This window comes from Nothoprocta perdicaria, unplaced genomic scaffold (genome assembly GCF_003342845.1).
Source record: "Nothoprocta perdicaria isolate Ctin4 unplaced genomic scaffold, notPer1 scaffold_5, whole genome shotgun sequence".
Lineage (NCBI taxonomy): Eukaryota > Metazoa > Chordata > Aves > Tinamiformes > Tinamidae > Nothoprocta > Nothoprocta perdicaria.
In genome coordinates, this window is record NW_020455754.1 from 5751069 (window position 1) to 5774305 (window position 23237).

General features: G+C 40.9%; 1 protein-coding gene across 1 annotated transcript in view; it reads left to right on the plus strand.

Annotated features, from left to right (window-relative positions):
• The first annotated feature begins 4635 nt into the window (after positions 1 to 4635).
• The window catches only part of LOC112954423 (transcription factor COE1), a 98256-nt gene continuing 79654 nt past the window's right edge, over positions 4636 to 23237 (plus strand). The window contains exons 1-3 of the mRNA XM_026047616.1: positions 4636 to 4661; positions 8889 to 8970; positions 16327 to 16468. Of these exons, the coding sequence (XP_025903401.1) occupies positions 8956 to 8970; positions 16327 to 16468 (157 nt within the window). The 5' untranslated portion in view covers positions 4636 to 4661; positions 8889 to 8955. The remainder of the gene's footprint in view (positions 4662 to 8888; positions 8971 to 16326; positions 16469 to 23237) is intronic.

A 23237-nucleotide genomic window follows, 5' to 3' on the forward strand; every position in this document is an offset into this window, starting at 1 on the left:
AAAAAAAAAAAAAAAAAAAAAAAAAGGCTAGACAAACAAAACCAGAACAGGTTTTCAGCCAGGTGTTGGGAAGGAATATGGCAATAACATAGTGTCTACAATAACCTAACCAATCAAGTTTAACCTTGACCTAACAAGTCAATGTCCTTTCAGATGGTCTTTGACTTACACCCCACTTCTATTTGTRTAGAAACATTTCTCAGTGTTTTAAAGGTTCAAATATGGGTTAGGGAGGATACTCACACACTTCCTTTAAATAACCTGACCCTTTGGGTTTTGCAGGCTCAGATGGTAACAGGGTACGTATGCAGGTGTCAGCTTAGCTAAGGAATCACTAATTACTGGATGTGCAGGCAGAATACACACAATTTTACATTCAAGCTCTTTAAATGTTGAACAGCATACACTCAACTATTCCAAAGAAAGATGGCAAGAAGGGAAATATATGTTCCCCATACATTAAATATTTACAATGCCAACATTTCTAACTTTCTCAATACATTGATAAAAGAAGCAYGTTATCAACACGCTCACCTCAGCGTGACAAGTTTTAACGTCCCATGTCTGTGAGGACAGAAACGTAGGGCTGTTGGAGACTGGGTTAACACTCTTCTCCAGCATATTGCAACTCTGGTACTGTCGATTCTTTTCTGCAATCATGCTAACGTTACAGTAGTTTACCTTGAAGTAGCAGGCAACTGAATACTGATATCATATTACAATAACAGTAATGCTGTTATCTGTCATCACTTACACTGAACAGAGGTTCTTTTAGCAAAAGTATGACTCTGGGAGGGCTGCTAATTCAATGGCATTGTGTGAACCATGACAGACCGCAGAGCTGTTTCAAATTTTTTCCAGTGACTGAAGTCTCGCATCTTCAGTAAAAATTAAAAATAGTTAACCTACTTTTTTATATCCTCCTATTTGAGAGGTCAGGTCAGGGTGAAATGGGGAAAAGGTAAAAGGAAAAGTAATTAAACTGAGACAACTTGATCGAATGCTGGTTCTGGTACTAAATAAATAAGGATAAATTCCGTTGATTAAGTGACTTTTCCCTGTGCTGGTCTGGTAATAAAGTACTTGAACGCTGGAAAGTCTGTCACAGTTTCAGCTAAAGCACTGGCCCATCAGCTCGTAAAGAACAGACTGTGATTTGAGGCATGAAAAATAAAAAGCAGAGCTGAGGAGGCTTCTGTGCTATGTAAGCTAACAACTGCAGCCGGGCAGGGCTGGGTCCRGGAGTGCTTCCCCACTTTATCTCCAGTGCCATATAAAGGACGTGTATATGTCCAGTTATCTTACCTCTAGCTGTCACAAACCAATACATCGTGTATATACTGTGCCCAGATAGCACAAACTCTTTCAAACTCTTTTCTTTTTAAATAATAGGAAGCTAGCTGCAGTTCAAATTTAATAAAGATTTTGGATAATGGAACTTGGGCTCAAGTACAGATATAAGAAAATACAGATTTCTACTACTTGAATGAAAAAAAAATCTGGGGGCAAAACTAAATTACAGAAAACTGAGCACTCAAACCTGCCTCTGGACTATTTTTAATTCGGTTCTGTGATGTTGTTTTTTTGGTGGTGTTATCTCTTTCCATTCTTATTAAAAATCTGGGAGAAGAAACTAAAGCACTCGCGGTGGGATTTCAGCTCGCTCATGAGAGGAAATGCCAAACACCTTTCCCCAAAGTAGCCTAAATTTCTCTGATGTGTCATGACTGTGTATCGGAGAGGTAGAGAAGCCCAAAAGATGCATGATGAAAAATTGATGAAAACTCTGCGGATCACGCAGACCACACTTGAAACATTTGGCAAAGTGAGCAACGGGTAATTTAGGGCTGCTTTTRGGCAGCCCTACCTTCTGATTTAGTGATTCTGTGGATATTCCCTTGGCTTTTTGCTGCGCTGAGCTGAATATTTTCTGTATCAATGACAACAAATGCAGTGTATGCTAGCTCTAGGAAGCAGAAAAAATCCCCAAAATAATAGAAATTATTATTTTATTATGGTATTACCTGAAGAATCTCAGTCAGTACCTAGAGTCTGACTCATTGGGGCTTCTTTTCTGTGTCACATTGCCGTTCTGGAATCTTTTCTGCAGTTAGAAGATGGTGTCTATTTTCTAGTAAAACAAATAATTTTCCAGGGTTTTGGGTTTGGCTGACTTTTTCTTTAGCATGCCATAAATACTACATACAGGTCTGATTCTGTTTCCATTTTAAATCAGTGAGACCACTAAATGCAGTGAGAGCTGGTTTGGGATTTTTTTGTCTTAATTAGGATGTTTGACAACTCAAGAAGGTTATGTTTAGAAGAGAGTTAGATGGCTGTATCTGGTGTTTAATTTCTCTTCTCTAGAATAAATTTCCTGTTGTAAAAATGCCACAAAAGGTAGCTACTGCTGTTTATTGACTAAAGAGCCAAGTAAAATCCAGCTGTGAACATGTGGGTAATAGGAGGTTTTCTCCATGCCTATATTTGATTTCCACGTGCAGCCTCATGCTGGTAAATATCAGTGTAAGTCTCAATTTTTCTTTTGTGAATAGGGCGTCTGACATGACCAGTTACTTGTACATGAAAAGGTCTGTGAGGAGAGAACAAAACAGTGCAACAATAGACTTATTAATAAGACTATTAATAAGTCTAAGAATAGACTTATTAATAAATTGGAATCTTCGTAATTTAAATAATAGAGATTGTTTCCTTTCCATTTTTTTTGCAGTTATCAGCACACTGTGCTAGACTTGGAATTTTGTTGTGCAGGAAACTCCATTATTTTCACATTTTTTCTCTGCTACATGGAATGAAAAAATCTCATTTTAAATGAAGTTTAGAAATGTTTGAGAGTTAGAAACATTATAGTTCCAGGGAAAAAAATGTTTTAATTTTTAAAAATGCTAGGAGTCTTCTTATGTAAATAAGAGTTTTAATCAGAAGAGTCATCTTGAGAGGTATTTTGTCTTTCTGAAATTTCTAAAGGGATGTTTCTCTGATTATTCGATTATCAAAATAAAATCACATTAAGCACCCTACTTACTCAGTATTTTGATTTTAGCAGCAAATTGCTAATTAGATGTGGTTACCAGCGGATAGGGTAGGACTTGCTAATCGAGAAGAGGGGACAGGAAAACCCAAAGAAGTGAATAAAGCAGCTGCAGGGAGCACGCTGTCTGACCACCGTGCCCAGCAGATTGACCCCCATGTTGGCTTTAGGGTGTTGTGATTTGACAGGTTTCCCTCTGAAAGGAAACACCCAGCAGATGCTGTTGGAGACAACCATGTCACCCTCTCCTGTGGTCCCCCGGGCTGGGGGCCAGCAGGGAGGAGGCAGGAGGGCTGGGCAGCCCTATGTGAGTAGCACCGTTGTATCTTGTTCGTCCCCGCTGCGTGCGTGCTGAAATTTATGCACATATTTAGGCTGCTGCTGAAGAGCTGTGACGCGCAGGATGGTCAGGGCTTTTATCCGATGGGCAGTCGCTAAATGCTGCAGCAGCCCATGCGCTGTGGTTTCAGCGATTTTGCAAACCCGCGTGTGCCTCTGTTTCAAGGCCTCTTACCCAGTAGACTAGATCTATGCTCTTCTATCAAATACTTTTATTCCTTGGAAAAGGTGGATTCTGTCAGTTTTGTTTGCCTTAGATGTGTTTAGCTGAATAACCAGCACTCACTGGATAACCACTGGTCTGCCTGACCTTGGCAGCACTACAGCTGTCATATTTTCACATGGATGAACTGTTCTTGAACAACTTCTCCAATGTATTGGGAACAAACAAGCTTTTCTTCAGCATCAGGAATGCAGCAGGTCTTCCTTTTCCAACTATTTTTTTTTCTCCCTCCACAAACATATTTATTGTGGCAATGGCAAGAAAATCTYACTGCTAACCCTTCATGTTTGGGTTCCTTGAATGTTCCTTCAAGGYAGTGACAGAAGAGAATCCCTAGATCCTATTCAGGGCTTGCTTTCTTTAACTCTTTGTTTTTAGTAAACACAGGTGCTASTGTCTGGTGGCAAGAAAAAGAGGAGGGCTAAATCCTTTTACATCCTTACTGCGTGTGTTGCCATGTTTGCTGTTATTTATCTAATGTGGGCCAAGGCGGTAATTAGCAGGGATGCTGCCAGGATGGGCATGGTACAAGTATATCAAGGCTTTAAGGAGTTTGCAGGATGATGGGTGAGCTAATCAGGGACAGATGATGGGGATTATTTTACACAGGTGGAGTGAACTCCAGCTCCTAGAATGCTTGTTAGATCCTTCAGCTGCAGAAGGAGAATCAGAGGATGGGTATCAGGAAGGAGCCTGGAGATATGAAGGAGCAGCTGTAGCATTTAAAAGCACCAATTTGGGAAATCATCATGTAAAATTAAGGCGGAGCAGTAGCGGCACACAAAKAGCTGAGGGTGGGTTGGGGAAATAGCCCGTCTCTAGCAGAGGGACGAAGCTAATGGTCATGGCACAACTCTGCTTGCACTGAGCCGACATGTCATAGTTTTGCAGGGGACACCTCTTCCTCTTCAAGGGGTACTTTTCTATCAAAATGTGATAAAAGGAGAGAAGCCTCCCGGAGGAGCCAGTAACCCATTTGTGAGAGTTTCCACCTGGAAGGCAGAAGACAAAACCTCAAGTTAATTTTGTGCCTGGTTCAGACTGGAGGTCGGTATTTAACTAGAGGTCATATTTCTATGTCGCTCGTCGCAGTTACTTAAGAGATTTGTGGAAGAGCAGTGCCATGGCAAGGGATTAACTGCTCAGAGCCTTACCTCCTTCAGTAATTTTTACAGCCTGCACTGAGCTGCATTCTACTACAGCTACACGTCACCAAAATTAGCTCTGTTTTTCTCCCCAAACTGTCCCGTACCGTATAACTGTGTCTATATTGGGTGAGAAGTAGAGCATGAGATTTAATAGCAGTGTAAGTCAGTAAATCCAGGTGCTTTCTGAAAGTTTCCCTGATGAGGCTTTCTGGACCTGAGCTAGCTCACACGGAGCTGGCTTGGATTTCTCCRCACCAAATACATCAGTGCTACCAGGGCTAATCTGTAAAGCACAAGATCAGGTAGCTCATGTGTTTGGGGGAGTTCCTCATTTRCAGAGACACTGAATATTCTGTGGTCATTGCCTTGTATTATGAAAAATCTGGCAAGTTTTCAGTAATTTGGGGGGAAAAAATGGGAAAGCAGCCTTGGTCTWGAGATTTGCCGTGTGTTTGGGTGTGTGTACAAGGAGGGTTGTTTATTGCCCAGCTTCATCTCTGGTGTTGCTTGTAGAGCTCGCGACAGGGCTGAGCCAGCGGCATGTGCCACCCTGCCAGGCTTCCCGAGCAGACTGTCACCTCAGGATGGAAAGCTGCGTTCCCTTACACTGTATTTCATTGATTGGCTCTGTTAGTAGTCGGGAAGGGAATCAGAAGGTATGTTTTGTTTGATCTGTGTAGAAAAGAAGGTTTTTAATGGTAGCTATGAGATAATCGATGCCTGAAGCTTGTGTAGCACAGATGATGTTTAGCAGTCATAACTTTGGGAAGAGAATATAAATTGAAGATTTTGTTGATGCATCTCTATTTTGCACATTTTTTTTTTCATCGTGGGAATGAATTGCAGACCCTGGTGGTTAGCATTAATGCTATGTATCCTCTGCAGTTAGTATTMATGCAATAGATTCCTGCCAAAGAGGAAGAAAGTTAGAACTGAAAAAATCACCCCGCATAAAGATTTTAGAGACAACAGAGCTTCAAGTTGTGCTTACAAAGGGCTCACTTCTGTTGGCATTTCTCCTGGACTCTCCCCATCATCTCAATCTGCAGTATTTGCAGAGCGAAGTGTTGCTCATCACKCAGCGTTGCTAATGTTGGACTCTGCATGGCCAATGCACCTGAAGCTGCGGTTTAAAGGAGGACCCGAGTGAGGGGGCTGAGTCCTGTGACTTAAGCCATTCTGCTGCCCATGTTCTCATCCACACACCTCTGCTCTCCTGCCAGGTGTTAGCTGCTGTTTTCTGCCAGCTCAGGAGCTGATCAACTGCTCCTTGCATGAGCGTAGGGCAGTATTTGCATAGCCAGGGAATCCGACCCTAATATGTTCCAAACCGAAGTGCAGCCTATATTTTGTTTTGTCTTCCTGCGAAATAAAAATACAGTACTTGGCAGAAAGTGCTCTATGAAAATGATGATTTTTTTTTTTCTTAAAATAGAATAGCAAACTTGACTGCATAAGTTCAGTGTCTTGAGTGTTCTGAAAATACTGTGGGTTTTTTTTTTCTGTTAATATTTCTGGAGTTTGAATACATTCAAAGGAATTTTTGTTTACCTGCTTGCCTTTTTACTTTGGAGGGGTAGCTTTAGATAAGCTTAATTTCTTCTACAGTTCATTTGGATAAAACTTCTGTGCTTGAAAATTCAAGGGGCCCAGCGAAATGCAAGCAGAGTTAGAACCTGAAACTGGGGATTTGGCCTTGCAGGTCCTGCAAGACAACTCTTGTGTTTCATACTGATTTTCCCAGCTTTTGGGCTGACATCAGCAGATGAGAYGAACCAACAGCGTAGCTTGGGGGGAAAGCATGTGCATGATGTTCCAACCGCGGGCTTCCCAAAGAGCTTTCCCTGTATTTTAGTGGTCGTGGAGCAGGCCCACCCATCTGTGAGGTGCCTGGATGCACAGTAGAGTTGCAATGCAAAGGTTGTTTTCTATACGTGTGTGACATCACCTCTGAGTGCACGTATTTTTAACCGTTATGTCCCTCTCTGCCAGCCCTGGGTTGCCTCTTCCTTGGGGAAAAGGTCGGCAGGATTCCCTAGAGAGCCATGGGACAGCGCACGCTTCTCCCTGCACAACGAGCCTTTTTGAGGGACTTGGCCACACCAGGGCCCGCCGGAGGCCCTGGCTGACAGGGACGTCTCTGCCTCYCAACAGATGGCCGGGCACTGAGTTCAGCGAGCGCTCTTGCGCGGAGCGGTGGTCTCTGGGTCCTGCCGGCATTTCACGTGACAGGGCCAGCTTAGGGCAAGAGGGATCTGGTGTCAGTGCCCTTCATAGCTCGCGAGCTCGGTGACGAGCCGCTGACAGGGACGCAGTTATCCCGAGCGCAGGATCCCGAACTCTCCTCTCCCTGCATTTCACTTTGGTGGAATTAATGCCCTATTTGCTTGTCTCTCAAAATCCATTCTGGCACAAGTACAAACCTTCGCCTGGTGGCGAGCAGTTGTCTGGCTTTGAGATGCCAAGATTTGTGCTGACAGCTCCTTTTACACCATCCGAGTCRGGCTGTCACAGCTGGCCATTAGAGGCTTAAAAAGACACACACACAAACAACAAACAGCACCAACCTTCAGTTACTGAATATCAGGAGCTACTTGATGAGTAAATGTAATAGCTCATACYGCCTTTATTTTAACATAAACAAACACAGCCTCTCCAATCCCCTGTTCAAGTGTTTGGCAGTGGCTGTTTATTTTATATTGATTGCTTGTTCTTGTATGGAAACATGGGGGCTAGTGGGGACTTCCTGGGTTGTGAGCTCGTCCTTGGTCATCATGGGCATCACGTTTTGTAAGGCCCCTCATTACCTGACTTTTCTTTAATGAAAGCAGTCCATTGTAGTTTCCATTTGTCCTTGCCTAGTATGACTTTCTTGTCACGGAGGAAGAGCAAGCACCAAACTTGTCCCTTGGAGAAGYGGCATTGCAACTAGAGCAGGGTGAAGACTGCTCTGGTCACAGAGAGGTTTCCTGAATTTGCTCACTCTGCAGTTTTGCCTTTCTTGGTGTCAACTCTTGCAAATTTTGCTAATGTCATGTTGGGTTGGGGTGTTAAAGGTGGATGCTGATAAAAGCGAACTTTCAAACTTTGTGAGACAGGATCAAATAATCACCTGTCCCTCTGTGTATGGAGTCAGGTCAGATTGGCTCCTGCTTAGTCAGGTGATGGTTATTGCAAATATAAAGCTCTTCTATCTGGTACCACTAGGTTTTAAATTTTAGGATTAAATTTTGAACAATTGAGCTTTAGTAGACCTTAGTCTGTAGTTTATTTTGGACAAAAGATTGATAAACTCTGGCTATAAAGGAGGAAGCCTGGAATCTGAGACCCACTATTATTCACTGACTTGTCTTTATGAGTTTACAGTCCACTGATGCATAACACTGAAGGAAATATTTTCAGTGAAATGTTTGCTTTTTTTTCTTTGGCTTTGTAAAATGCAATGTCTTCTCTTAGAGGTATGTGTCAGGGTCATATAGCTACTTCAGTGAACTGTGTATGGTCAGGAAGTAGACTGCATATAATCTTTTTTTTTTTTTTTTTTTTTTTATTCTGTGAAATCAGACTGTTAAACCAGGACTTTAAGATTTTTGTTCTTTCACTAACCACAATTTGAGCATTAATTTTATGTCCAAATTGGGTTTAATTTTGGAAGGGAGATTTCAATTGTATGGAACATTTTCAGTATTCTTGTATTAAATCAAAATTTGCACAATACAGTGRACTTGTAAAATAAAACCCCACTTAAACCTAAGGGAATTTTCTTGGCTAGCGTTTCTCTGTGCTCTTTCTCGCTGCACTGAAATATGTGTCTCCAACTTCCTTGATGCTCTGGACGGCACCATGAGCCACTTAAAGTGATATAGGGACTGCCTTTGCAAACTTTAATGGCTCTGACACAACAGATCCATTAGGTTCCTGCTTAAAGCTTTAGGATGTGCTTACAGGTTTTGTTGGATTGGGGCCGTGTGAGCTCTGCASCCTTTAAGGACAGCCAGTGGGATGACTTGCCTGAGCTAGGATTACTAATGTAAATAAGGCTGTATTGGAACCAATGCACAGATGTTACATGCTGCTATTGCAAACTGTTTATAAGTTGTTAATGACCATTTCTCTTTCTTCACAGGTTCTTCTTGAAATTTTTTCTCAAATGTAACCAAAATTGCCTAAAAAATGCAGGAAACCCTCGAGACATGCGTCGATTTCAGGTCAGTCACATGTCCTCCTTTTAATATAATCAGCTGTTAGGGACAGAAGTAGTTTGATCCAAACTAACCCTGGAAGATGCTAAAAACATAAGGTCACAGCATAATATCTGTGGGCTTCTCATCATGGCAGGAGGTAGTTGGATTCTCTTGCTCTGCAGAAGAAAACTCACTCAGATAATGCCTCTTCCACAAGTAAAAATGTGAAAAGGGATCAGTGTGATCCCAGTCCTCTGTTGGGGGAAAAAAAATACTGTTATTTCCCTGAWGTGGTATAAATGCATCCTCAGGTGGCCAGAGACATTTCTTATGCTACCTGTGAGTATGCTTATGACCACACTAGGGACAAAGAGGAGCAGTGTCCCTTGGGAAGATGATCTGAACTGTTCTTCCTCAATGCTAGAAGCAGAGTGGTGCTGTGGCAGCAACRAGAAGTAGCTGCTCCAAGCCTCTCTGTTGGAGACATGGACGTTGACTGCCAGGGGCCTTTTACCTAAGTTTGGACTGAATAAAAATTTGGAGTAGAGAGCCAAAGGACCTTCCCTTTCCAAGGGCAGGAGTGCAGAGGGAAGAGGGATGAAATATGTTAGATAATTGTTATGAGAATTTSTCCTAAGGAGCAAAGGAAGGAGATATGTCCTGTAAACTGCATGGGCCTTGGGAGGTAATGGACTCCAAAAGATAACTGCTGCTTTCTGCAGTATCTTAGGACCTTTTTGCTTCTTTTCTGGCATTTTAGCACTTTCTAAAGCACTAAAKGCTATTTAAATGGTGATACTATGTATATGTAAACTATATATCTTTTGTTGAACTGCTTAATTGCAACAAAACTGGAAAGGAGGGTGAGGTGTTATTTACCCATCTGAGCTCAGAAAGACAGAATTGATGAGATATGGCCCAGGGATTAATCTAATCTGAGTGTTAGAACGGCAGAATCCTCTGCTTCTCCACCACGTCCGCCTTCCATCCCATTTTCTCCAGTGATTCCAGTGGGAGTTACGGTCGAGGGAGGAAGCGTTTTCTCCAAAAGGACTTTGGGCAGTGTGGGGATTCGGGCCAGGCGGTCGCCCCTGGGGCCTTTCAGAGCTTGCTTCCCAACGTGCCCACGCGGTTGGTTTAGTGCTCGCCTCRGATGCAGGCTGATTTTCATATGGTAATGCCTCGCCTCTCCCCTCAGAACAGCAATCAGGAGCCCGTGTAGGCGAGTAGGTAGGACATAAGAAAGGTTGTTGATCTCTTGACTTGTAAAGACATTCTGTCATACGAGCCCAGCTTCGCAGCAGTTGAGCTTTCCGTGTGTAAACAGAGACTGCTTAATTACACAGGTCATGTCAATTAGTGTGACCTTAGCATTTTCCAGAAATTAATCACTTTCAGCAGAGCAAAGCGCTCCTACTATAATACAGTGTGATATTGAAGCTTGCAGCGTTCTGTTAAATGCCTGGGCTTATTGTTTTACAATAGCTGCTTTTGTTTCCCTCTCCCTCTCACTTTTTTTTTTTTYCTTAAAAAAACAAACAAACAGAAAACCTTGAACTTGTTGCTCTTTTAACAATGGACTTATTAAAATAAAACAGCCAGACTTTGCAGAGTTTGGCTTTCATTTATCATTTTTTCATGTGAAAAGAACAAGAATAAAAATGGTACRTTGCCAATGTGATGTACCTAGGTGTTCGAGATGCTGTTGTGTAGGTATCAAATATTGTGTAGGTACAAGGGAAATCCTGGCCCCTGTGACTTTGGTGGGGGATTGCTGCCAGCTACCTCGGACTCTTGAAATACTCCCACTGACTTGAAAGATCTGTCTTAAACAGTCCTTTGAGACACAATTTTAAAAGACCATGTGAAAGTATTTCCAAAWGGTTTTTAAATAGTGGCACCCTCTTTTCACCACAATATTTAGGATTTGTCTTTATCTCCTCATCTGTGCTTGGAAGTCAAGCTGCCCAGGGCTCGGTCCACTCTTCAGTGTGGTGTCATTCATCAGTCCCCAAAAGCCAGTAGGAGTTACTAGAAAGCAGCTTATATTTTTTGTGAACAAAACGGGGAAGGGCAGGGCACTATTCTTATACCATCTAAGGATAGATCCTGCAGAAAATCTCCCTTTGTAAAAGTGGTTTTGTCTGCAGCTGGGAATGTCTGGCTACAGCAGGGTCTAAAAGAGGTTAAGAAAGTACAGGGAAAAGGCAGAGTATAATCTGATTCAGAAGACCTGTGTGTGAACCTTCATTCACACTCACGTATAAAAATGAGTGAGGAAGTTGTACCCTGAACTTCTCGTGCAAATATGCTGGAGCTGAAGGCCTAACATAAAAGCAGTGGTGAGGCTGGGAGGAAATGCGTTTCTCTGCATGTGTGAGGTGCCCAGGCCTGTGGCGCTGGGTACCACAAAGCAGGTGGCCAAGTGCCAGCTAAAGTGTGCGCGGGAGCCGTTTGCATAGAACTGGCCCTAATGTTTGTTGTGACTCTATTAGCAGRAAGAGTCAAGCAGATGGGGAAAAACGAATCAGCTCCTTTATTCCAGAAGCCCCGGGAGCAGCTGCTCTGTCCGTCTTTATGCGTTGTTCAAGTCTTCAGGCTTGGTAGAACGGGCAGCAGTGCCACAGTGGGTGCTAATAATAGCAGTTAAGAAGTAGGTGGTATTGTGGGTGAACTCTGCCCAGRTTTTCTGTTTTAGCATGAAAACTCATTTGTAGGACCTAAGCAGTTCGGTGTGTTGTTGTAATCAATGGAACCCACACGGCCCGGTTATCTTGTTCTTTTAATACAAATACTTGCAAATTGATACAGGCCAAGTTTTCATTTGGAGGAAACTTTTCAGATGGAGTCACTGAATAAGACCCCAAATAATCATTTATTGTGAAAACATTGAAAGTCACTTAGAAATTGCCACGCTGTTTGGTGCTGTTATCACAACCTCTTCCTCTGCCGMGGCTGCTCCTCTGCCTCCGTGGGACGCTGCCACTCATGTTTGAATTGAAGCCACTTGTGTCTCATTGCAAATTTGCATAAGAGACAGAGACGATGCTTCATGAAGCCCAGATAATGGAATTTGGACATGCAAGGCTCCATCCCTAGAGAAAGAAGAGGCAAAAAAAAAAAAAAAAAAAAAAAAAAAAAAAAAAAAAAAAAAAAAAAAAAAAAAAAAAAAAAAAAAAAAAAAAAAAAAAAAAAAAGGAAAATAGGGAAAATAGCAATGAGCACTGTGGCCCAATTTGATGAGGTAATTAAGTATCCGTGCTGTCCTTAGGCACGTGGGCAAAATTACTGAATATAGTGTACTTATGTACTTTTAAGTTAAGCACGATTTTAAGTGCCTTGTTAAGGTGAGAGAGTTTCTTTTTTTTTACTTATAGTAAGGAAGTCAAGAAGTTGTATGAAGAAGTTACCAAATGGTGATGAATATAGAAGATAGAAAAGATTTTGTTTAAGCCATTTTTGGACAGTTTTGAAGGAGTGACAAGAGCAGCAAATATCAGGGTTACAGGTTAAGCACTAAAGATACACTTAATGCCTGGAAATCATCATAATCAGATATTCTCTGCCTTTGTCACTAGATATCGAGGAAGTCAAAAAAAAAAAAAAATCAGATCTCTCACCATCCTTCAGAGAAAACTGAAAGCACAAGGAACATGCTATGTCTTAATCAGTTGGCAAAGCTTAATGGGCTGTGGTTAAAAATGAGGAGTCATGCAATGCTTAATTTTGATGTATTAGGTGAGGTACCATAACAAATAAACAGGCCGAGTGCTAAACGTGGATAAATAGCTTGATCTCCAGGCTCCTGGTCTCTGATTTTTTTTTTTTTTCTGACCGAGTTCCACAGCATTCACAACTGAACTATTTAATGGCAGGCAGAATAATTCACAGGCCCATGATAAGTTAATGCAGTTGATAGTGCCAACTCGATTGAACAACGTCGTAAACCAGTGTGTTTTTTCATACCTCTGTCTCCCTCGGTGTTGATACAGGATTTAGATTCAAAATCTGTGAAGGGCTGAAGCTGAAGCTCAAAATCATTTTCTGTGTTTGCCTGTCCCAAATTAAAACTGTGTTTTGTTGACAAAATTTGGAAAGGTTTGAGATTTGGCAGGCCTGGTTGTCCCTGCGCTTACATTAATGTGTCAGCACCTCATTAATCATTTATTAAACTGTAGTGGGCCTTTCCCTCTTGCTATGGTCTCTGTTTTAGGATGCCTCAGTGCCCATTTCACATCTACTTTGGCTCTCTCTCTCCCTTACCTCCTCATTTTTATGATTTCTCCACAAATTAGTTTTAGCATGTGCTTTAACTTGAACATGTCCCAGTCGTTTCAAAATCAAAATGAGGAGAGTGTTGTATTTTTTTAGATTAAAAATATGGGCATAACTCCTAAGTACGTAAGTGCTCTGCAGCAATCCAAATATGCAACTGTGGCACACAATATTCAAGGTATATCCTTTCTCTGTTAATAATTAGGGCATAAATATTTTGTTAGGGTGGTATGTGTTAAGTATTTCTGCATTAATGAGGTTTTGTGTTTCAAGAATTAGGCAGGGAGTGTGTGCTGTATGTGGTGCAGGTGCAGTATGAATAATCATTTTTTTTTTTTTTCAGACACATAAGAGTAACCACTTTTTTTTTCTGCATTTCCTGAGACTGGAAACAGTTTCTCTTGGGGATTCCTTTTATAGTTTCTTCTGCTAACGACACTGAAGAACCACACCGATGTGGTCGCTTTGTAGTAAATCATATTCTCTGCTCAAGAGGTAGATAGGATGACAGTGTTAAGTAATTCAAAATACATTGCATCAACAGTTTTGGAAACCTGAGGAGGTGAAAAAAATAAATGAAGATATACTCACATAAAACTGATCACATTGGGATTATCTTCTTGAGAGTTCTTTCCTCGGAAAAGACATATGTAGAGATAACTGCTTAAATATCTAGGAACCAAATATCTGGGACCTAGATTACTATTATTAACACTTATCTATTTATCCTATTGCTACAAACATTCAAAAATTTGGATCTCAGCAGCTGACTGATCAACTTCAGCGGGAATGTGTGTACCTATATGATGTTAGGACTGGGTGTGCTGTTTGGAGAAAATATTTCAGGTGGTGGCCCTTGTAATTAGTGATGTGATCTTTTCACATGCATCTAAGTAGACTTGCAGAAGAAGAAAGGGGTTGATATGAAGCATGGAGCTAAGGCAAGGAATGTCAGCAAAGAACTTGGTTCAAAATCCCAGTTGCAAGGAATTTACAATGGTTGCAAGTGCACAAATAAGACTGCAAACCCTGAGCCACTTATTATAATATCATATTTTATTGAAAATATCATAAACTTTATTCTATCCCTCAGGAATGTAATGGATAAATTACTTCTGAAATCCCTTTTGGAATTTTATATATAGGGCTTGTTTTTTCCCCCTAGTTTGATTTCAGAAGAACTTACCTACAGTGTCTGGTGCTTTTTTTTTTTTTTCTCCCCCAAGTTTCCATCTGCAGGGGCTCTTGAATCATTTATTCTGTGTTTTAATATCTTTGACTTAAAACACACACAAGAATCTATGGCTTCGAATGCCATTCTGAGGGACTGTTTCAGGAACCTTTCCATGTAAACTATTCTCTTTTTGTATTCCTTTTTAAAGACAAAGGCTCCCTGCATTAGCTATGGGTAGCTTGGCAGCTTCACTTGCTTTATATTTTTTAGGTGTCTTATAGGTGGTCAGAAATGGGTGGAAAAAAAAAACACTTTTTTTTTTTTTTTTTAAATCCTATTCAAGTGGCAGAATTGAATTGTTGTAAGCGATCCTTTAAGTGTCCCCATTCGACCAACTTTGAGAGGCAGCGGCTTCCTGAGAGAGTTGCAGCAGTGTTTGCCAATCCTTGTAAAGCATTTCACCTCTTCAGAGGCTAAAGCCTCTCAAAACCAAGAACAATTAAAGCAAGAGCCTTTCAGAGCGGCGGGGGAATTCAGGAAAATAAATCAGAAATCCTCTGCCTGGGCTCTGGAGGCTTGCCTCATTATAAGAGCAGATCTATTAGCCCCCTTGCCATTGTCTTTCATTTCTCAAGTGAGGTGATTCTAATTAAATTAATCTGCATGTCAATCTATCGGTGATCAATCAAAAGGGCTGAGGTCCCCCTTTGCGGCACTGTGCTTGTGGCTGACAGGGGCTGATAATGGAGGAAGAAATAAACTGTCGAGCAAAGTTAATTAGTCAACATAATAGGTGGATTAAACAGGAGCTGCTGATTGCTGTTTCACATGTTGAAGCATGAGGTGGGAGCTGAAACTGCAATTAACAGACAATTATTATATTTGGTTGTAAGAGGTCGCATGAATAAACATATCTCTGTGGGTTTCAGTTTTTAATCCCTTTCCCTGTTTAATATAAGGAGAAGTGTAGGTCATTTCTTCTTATTGTTTTAGGCGAAGTTCTCCAAGGGAGTGCAGGCTCCTGGCAAGTGGGCATACGCCTGCAGCCCAAGGCCACTTGCACCCACCCCATTTCCTCCTTGCTTAGCCTCAACCTGGGTGCTTTAGAGCAGGGTTGTCCTCCTGGGCTATGTCTGTTGAACCTCCTGTGCACACGTCCTTGAGGCCACCAGCATGGCCAAGGAGTTGAGTCTTCTGTTGCACCTTTGCGCTGGTTCCTCCAGAGCAATGCTCAAATGAAACCCCGTGTTTCAATGTTGAGATGAGCTGTGGAGCACAAATAACCCTAACGCAGGGTGGATAGGGTTGTACTCTCCAGCTCGGGACCCCCATGCCACAGCTGCATGTGCACACAACGTGCATGCGTATTTACTGTTGCAGTAGAGCTCAGAGCAGGAGAAATCTGGTTGAGTCCAACAACTTGTAATGCTGGTACCAAAGGGAGAGAGGTGGTGACGGGTTGCGGGGAGGAATGTGACTGCTCTCCTTGCAGCTTTGCAAAATACACTTTTCTTTTATTCCGAATCGATTCTCATTTGCAATGTCAACAGCTCTATCTACTTTAGCACAGAAACTGAAGGATAATTTAGGGTGAAACACAGCTGCCCTTGTATATGGGGGAAAAATGCTTAATAAAGATCCTCTTGTTAAAATGATGGTTAACAGTGTGCCGTCTGCCGTGCAGCTACAAACTCTGCAATTTGACTTAAAACTGCATCAAAAGCTTTCGATGCCAAAGACCCACTCATCAATAGCRTCTCTTGTTAGATTTGTACAGCATAAGCACCAGTTATTATGCGAAATAGCTATGCAATTTTCTACAGCTTCCAGCTGTTATTTATTTAACTGAGTTTATTACACGCTATGCTGCTTAAAAAAAAAAAAATACGTACATATTCAAATGTTCCTTCATTTTGCTCTTGTGCTTGCAGGTTGTGGTGTCTACAACAGTCAATGTTGATGGCCATGTGTTGGCAGTGTCGGACAATATGTTTGTACACAACAATTCCAAGCACGGGCGGAGAGCTCGAAGACTTGATCCCTCGGAAGGTACGCCTTCTTATCTGGAACATGGTAGGCATATCATTTTCATTGGTTGGCATTGCTACTTTAAACGTGGATTTATTTGGTTTCTGTCCCTGACCTCTGGTTTCAAATTGTCCTGTAACAGTCCATACCTGTGGGAACAGATATTTTAGAGAGACTGGCCTCCAGACCAAAGGTGGAGTTTTTAAGTAGGTCAGCACTAAATGTAGTGAAATGGTAGGCAAACATGGATGCAGAATCTGTCCTGGGTTTCAGTGAACCTTTATTTATTTATTTCTTCTATTCAGTACCCAAAATGGGAGTCTGACATTTTCCAAGCTGTCTTGATTTTTCAATCTAAAGGATCTAAGCATCTAAACGATTTTGGTTATTTTCTGAGGTACTCGGCGCCCAGAACTGTGATTGGGTTCCTACCATCTATAGAGTGCTGAGATCTCTAGGAGATCCAGCTGTTCCTTTGAATTGCCCTAAACGAAAGCAGAGCCCTTTTGGAAATCCATCTGCTTGCTCAAGCCATGGACAAATGTTCTCTTCTGGCTCCAGCTGTGCCAGCTGAGAAAGATGCTGCTCCCCGTGCGGCACAGCTGCCGGCCTCTCCTCCCTGCTGGAGGCTATTCTCCATGCCATGGATATGCCAGCTAAGATGATTGTCTGATTGCTCCCTCCTCTGCTTCAGTCCAAAGAAGCTCATTAGATTTCAGCATTTTAATAGCTCTTTGGGAACCCTTGCATTGTTTGAGATGCTTCATGTCAATTTAACTGGYGTTTCTGAAAGGAGTGTGAACATCCACAAGAGTGGGATGGGGCAGAGAGCTGGAAGCAGACTGGGGCACAGTAGTCTTCTCCCTAAGATCAACCGGTCCTGGAGGAGAACATCTGCTGGTGCGTGTAGGTGCTTCRAATGGGAGCTGTTGAGTGCAAATGTACTTTGAAAAATCTGGAGTTGATTAATGTTTTGTTTTGCTCTTTGTCCTCAAAGTTGATGACTACTACTGAAACACAAAACAAAAACAGAGGGCATTTCACTCCGTCTCTCTGTTGCAGCTTGGTAGAATTGTTCTGTGTCTTCAAAGCTGTTTATAATCCTAAATTCAATAGGTGCTTGCTCCCTCTGAGATGTGTGCCCTCAGCTTCCATTGAAGTTGTTGAGTGTGGGAGGCACTGGTCCTTTATGCTGGTTTGTTTCTCAAATATTTGCCAAGCATCTGATGAATAATTAAATAGATTTTCCCAAAGAGTTTGAAGAAAGCAGATAAAAATTTCTCCAGAAAAGTGAATGCCACTCAGAAAAATGTTAACTAGATATGTTGAAACAAATTATCAACAGCAAGAAATGGGTGAATGTGTGAATTTCTGCCAGTCATTACATTCCTGTGGAAATAGCATCCTATTCTATTCATGCTTTCAGGCATCAGTCCTGCAAGCACTTATGCATATATTTAAGATTACGCACACATATGGTCCTGTTGGGATCAATGAGGCTTCTTGTGTCAGTAAAGTTGAGTGTATTGATAAGTGTTTGCAGGATCGGGGCTGTAGTTCACACGTACTAACCTAAAATTCTTAGCTCAGCAGCGTTTCTCATTATACAAACATAACTTACATCTGTATTTATTTAGCTCTAAGTTTTTACGTAGGCTATGAGCCATTTTCAGCCGTAATTCATGCTATAGATATTTTTTTCATGCTGCCAACAATCTAATAAACCACTGTCATAATTTTTGCTCAATTTTTATAGAAATGAGCTGTGCCTTTATTAATTAGCAGGAGGCAGAATATTAGAATAGAAAACTTCACTCTATTCAACTTTGTAAGCCTATTCAGTCTTAAAAATAAAAAAAAAAATAAAATTATTATTATTATTATTATTATTAACTTCTATTGCTAGTAAAGCAGATGCCATCTTTTATTTTTATTTCCTCTCTCATCCTCCTAGTGCTGTCTCATCAGTGCATGCTTTTGGTCAGACTTGCTTTCTCATGCTTGTAAATGTTCCTGTTCTTGTGCATGGTGTGATAACAGCATCTCCTTTCACCACGTCTGGCGTTCCCACTCCCACTGCGTGCAGATTCTGTTAGCAAAAAGAAAGAAAACAAATACACCTTAGTTGCGTGGATAATATATACCCATGCCAACCTTAGCTGAAGTGCTGCCATTAAAAGTCAACATCTGCAAACTATCTCCTCGTGTTCTTTTTGGTGGGAAAGGTGATTTTTCTAATCTCCTTTCCCAGGCACCTCTCAAACAACCTCGTAAAGCAACCACTAGTAAATTCTTACTTTTGAATGGCAATTTCTACACTACAAAATTACACTCTTCCCAGAGTCTTGTAGAGCTTTTTTTTTAAAGCTAAATCCTTCAATCCCTCTCTCCAGGAATCCTGTGCATATTTCTGTCCAAGAGAGGAGGAAAAAAAATCATCCAGTAACTGTGTTAAATGCTAGTATTATATGTCTAAAGCATTTAACTGAATGAAAAAAAAARRGGGGGGGGGRAGTTTCAATGGGGCTTAATACTAATGAAGTTCTGGGCAGTCACCCAAGACTTTAGACCCCTTGGAACAGACGCATTTCCTCTACAGAAATTAAATTTTATCTTCAGTTTGGGTCCCCAAATCTATTATTTTTCCTTCTCTTTTTGGAATGTTCACCTTGGATTATATCTTTAAGTGTAAGTAGAAAAGACAGTTTACTCATCTTTCCCTTTTCCATCTTTTCTGGCATTCTGAGCRGGAGGGCAGGTTGACCTAGACAATATGGCAAGGCAGGAAGCTAAGAGCTGGGGGTGCATCGCCCCTAGATTATTGCTCTGCTGAGCCACTTCTGATCATAAGTTATGAAATGCTGACTTCTAACTATAATATACCCTTGACTAATATTTTCTTGTGTACTTTTCTAGATATTTAACTCCTTAGCACAAGTATCTGGCTGTCATAATGATGAATGTCTGTCTGTGCATGAGGTTTGAGTTGGGGAAAGGAGGCAGGGAATGGAGCAAGGAGGTGTCCTGGTTGCCTGAGTAATTTTATTTTTCCCTACAAAGCAGTATTGGGAAACACAGTGCTTAAACATTGAATTGCACTTTATGTGACACCTTAAAAAAAAAAAAAAAAAAAAGTCTTTGGGTGCCAAAAAGCTGCAAAGAAAATTTTACCTCCTGAGCCACTCAGGAGCCCAGTGTTTCCACGTCTGGGTTTTTACCATCTCATTAGCAGGTAGCCTGGATTATTTTTGGGACATCCAACACATCTCTATTTATATCTTGCTTGTCAGACAGTAAAAGGAAAGTTCCTTCTCGTCACTCATCTCTCTGAATAAAACTAGGAACCTAGATCATGGTTTCACATCCACATACTGTCCTCCTTGAAACCAGCGGGTTAAGAAGCTCCCATTTCAAATAAATATATCTATCTTTCAAAAATAATAGCTGGCAGAGGCCAATTATTTCTTACATCTCTGTGTGGTATAAATAGGGTGAGCCACAGTAATCTGTGGCTTTCAATAATTATCACTTCTTCATTCACAAATAGYTGGATGCTTGCTTGTTTTATATTTATGGTAAACCAGAAGGCTGGTGTGGTTGACCTTTCTAAATTGTACATATATAGTAGGATGTATAGGGAAGAGCCAATAGGCCCTGACCAGTAGAATATATTTCAGCTTGTAGTTCGTCCCAGGGAGTCAATTTTAAGAGGAAAAGCTTTCCAATGCAATTTAAGTGAGTAGGTTATGGAAGAGGGGCAATTCTGACAGGGTTTGCACCAACTCTTTTCAAGTTTACCAGCATGAAGTCCACCACTGCAAAAGTTTCCAGTCAAATCTCTCATATTGCAGCAAAGTAAAAATTCTTTTTCTTCTCAAATCTCTGAATGGTTTTACTAGAATATAAAGCCAATTGCAGCATCAGTTTCTCTATTATTTTTCCTCCCTGGCAGAATGCAATGCCCTCGAAAAATGATAGTCCCTGAGACCCTGTCAGTTTGCATGCTCTAACACTTTATTATCTAATGATCTAATATGCAACAAGGCAAAGAGGGGGTGCTTATCACCCTGACAGGATGCCTAAGAGAAGTGACTAAATTACTTTATGTACCATTAGCACTAGCTGCCACGGTGAACTCACTGTGAGCATTTATGCAAATATTCCTGAATACATTCAAGTGGTCTTGTCAGGAAGACGACTGACAAGCAGCTTAAATGCTTGTTTTTTTAAAGGGCCAGTTTTATTTCTTTTCCTCCTTACTCCTCCTCTTGCTCTCCAGAAGAATGCAATATATACATATATATATATACACACATATATTTTCTGGTGGTTTGATTCCATCTCAGCTGAAAAGGAGCAAAAGAGGAAAGSTGCAGGGTAGACAAGAGGGCAAACTATGAAACGTGATGTCAGAATTTGCAGATAGCAACAAAAAAAATCCATGATTGCTAACGTCATGTCTTTGTTTTAATATGTAATGTATAAAAAATTGTGTGTGTGTGTGTGTGAATGTGTGTATTTAATATAGGTCACCATATAGTGATGGTGTGGCTAGTGGCTAATTTATCCTGGAAATGTTGGTTCATGGCTGGGTTTTTCAGTTCCTCTGCTATGATACATGTGATGGACAAGACTTTACTTTGGTGTCCTAGTTCATGGTGGGAGCGAGTGATTCAGCCAGTTTCCTATCTGTAGATGCAAAGCGTAGTGTGAAGAAAGAGTAGCAGTGACCRTGCCTGGGCTGACTTACGTCAAGCAGATGATGTGCTTTGGTGGTGGGGCCCTGTGAGAGCCTGTCCTTGCTAGTCCTGCACCATTGGTAGTCACAGCCTGCAGATACCACCTGAGGTAGATTTCCCACTAAAGCTCCAGAGTGGGCATCAAGAAAGACTGCTAGGCTGTGTCTTAGTTTGTAAGTTTACACACTTACAAACTGGTCGTATTTAAACAAAGGAACTTCAGTATTTGTCTCATTAYGTCTTTGGGTGAAATCACCTGTTATATCTTAGTGCTTTACTTAAAACTGTTTTTGTGATTGTGTGAGAAATATGAACATATATTCTTTTTTTTTTTCAGTACCATTCAATTCCATATAGAAGAATGCAGTGGACTTGATTTATTATTTAGAAGGGAAATATTGAAAAAAATATTAGGATTCTACCACTCTACTGGAGGGGATCTTGTATGTTATTCTGAGTTACTTCTGCTTTCTAATTTATTTTCTAYGAGGGAAGAATACCTAGGGTTGTTGGACATCTCCATGCATACACAAGGGAAAAAAATGTGACTTTCGGAACATTGCACAACACGGATAGTAATAACAGTAAGTGAGCCTTGATATACTGAAGGATTGCAAAACTTCAAGCTGGAAATCATTTTCTTCAGTTTTGCCAAGTTGTCTTTCTCATATCGGTTCCTTCATAAATGCAGTGACTCATAAATTCGGGCAATTTTTTACATAATGKCTTGTTATGTGTTCTTGGAGCTTGACCTCACTGAGTGAATAATATTAACCTCTTCGCTGCCCTGTGGACTTACTGCAGCTGGATCCTTTCTAATATAAGTGAGCACATGAGGGCTGGATTAGTCCTGTGTGTATATTCGGGTGGAGCTAGAGCCTCTGTCCCTCAGGACAGGCAAAACATGAGCAGAAAGTTAAGGTGCTTCATTTTGGAGAATTTGTGGGTAAATAGATTCCAAYGTGAGCTCAAGCAGATCTTGACTCTAGGGACCACTGAAATAAGTTGCCCAAACTGTGGCAGATTCTCTGCCATTTACAAATGCAAAGTTAGGAGAAATGATAATTTTAGTATCTTCCTAAAACTTATCCTGCAGATCCAGCAGAGGAATTCCTCGTGCAGGGACTGTTGGGTGAGGCGTTTTGACTGGCATTATGCAGGATGCTGGGCTATGTTATCCTGTTGGTCTCTTCTGGAATAAAATCTGGGGTGCACCAAATTAGGAGAGTACACTGCAGCTCCAATTTACATGCCTCAAACTATATTAACTCACTTATGCTCTGATGGATTGAGCTGGTTAATATAAATTAATTTTTATATATATATATATATATATATTTTCACCAGAGCAGAGCAGCTGCGTGCAGGACCAGCCCTCTGCTTCTTTGGACATTATTGAGAACTTCACAGAGCTGGTTGGATAGGCAGAGATAGTCACCTTGTCATGCCAAACATGTCAAAGAGAAAGACTTCTCTTCTTATTTGGCTAGGTTACAATAAGTCAGCCTGAGAAAGCTGTTAACTAGAGGTATTCAGAAATTTATAATATCAGGTTGCAACATTTTTGTTGTTTGGAAATGTATTTTTAGTTTAAACCTAAATGAAAACATTATTTTTTTTTCTGAAAGGAGATATTTTTAATGGCAGATTTCTGAGAATTTCCGGAACTTGAGCTCCAACAATCTGTTACAAGTATTTCTTGAAGCCATATTGGAATTGGGAATTTTGAGTCTGAGTGTATTTTTTTCATTACTTCAGCATTATTTGATAGCATGTATAAGCTAACATTGCTGCTGCCATGTTATAGAATACCTAATAGATACGAGTTGATATATTCAACCTTTAATAAAAAAAAAAAAAATTAGTTGTTAGATAATGCCTATGGAATTATTTCCYGTAAAGTCAAATTTGGGTTCTCCAGTTACCACCACTAGAAAAGGTTAATGCTTGACAGTCACTCATTGGGGATCTAGTGTGAGGTTTAACTGAAGAAGGAAAAATTGTTACAATACAGGCAGGAGACACTTTGCTTTTAAAAAATCAAGATTCTACCTATGAGCAGTTGCCCTTTATGT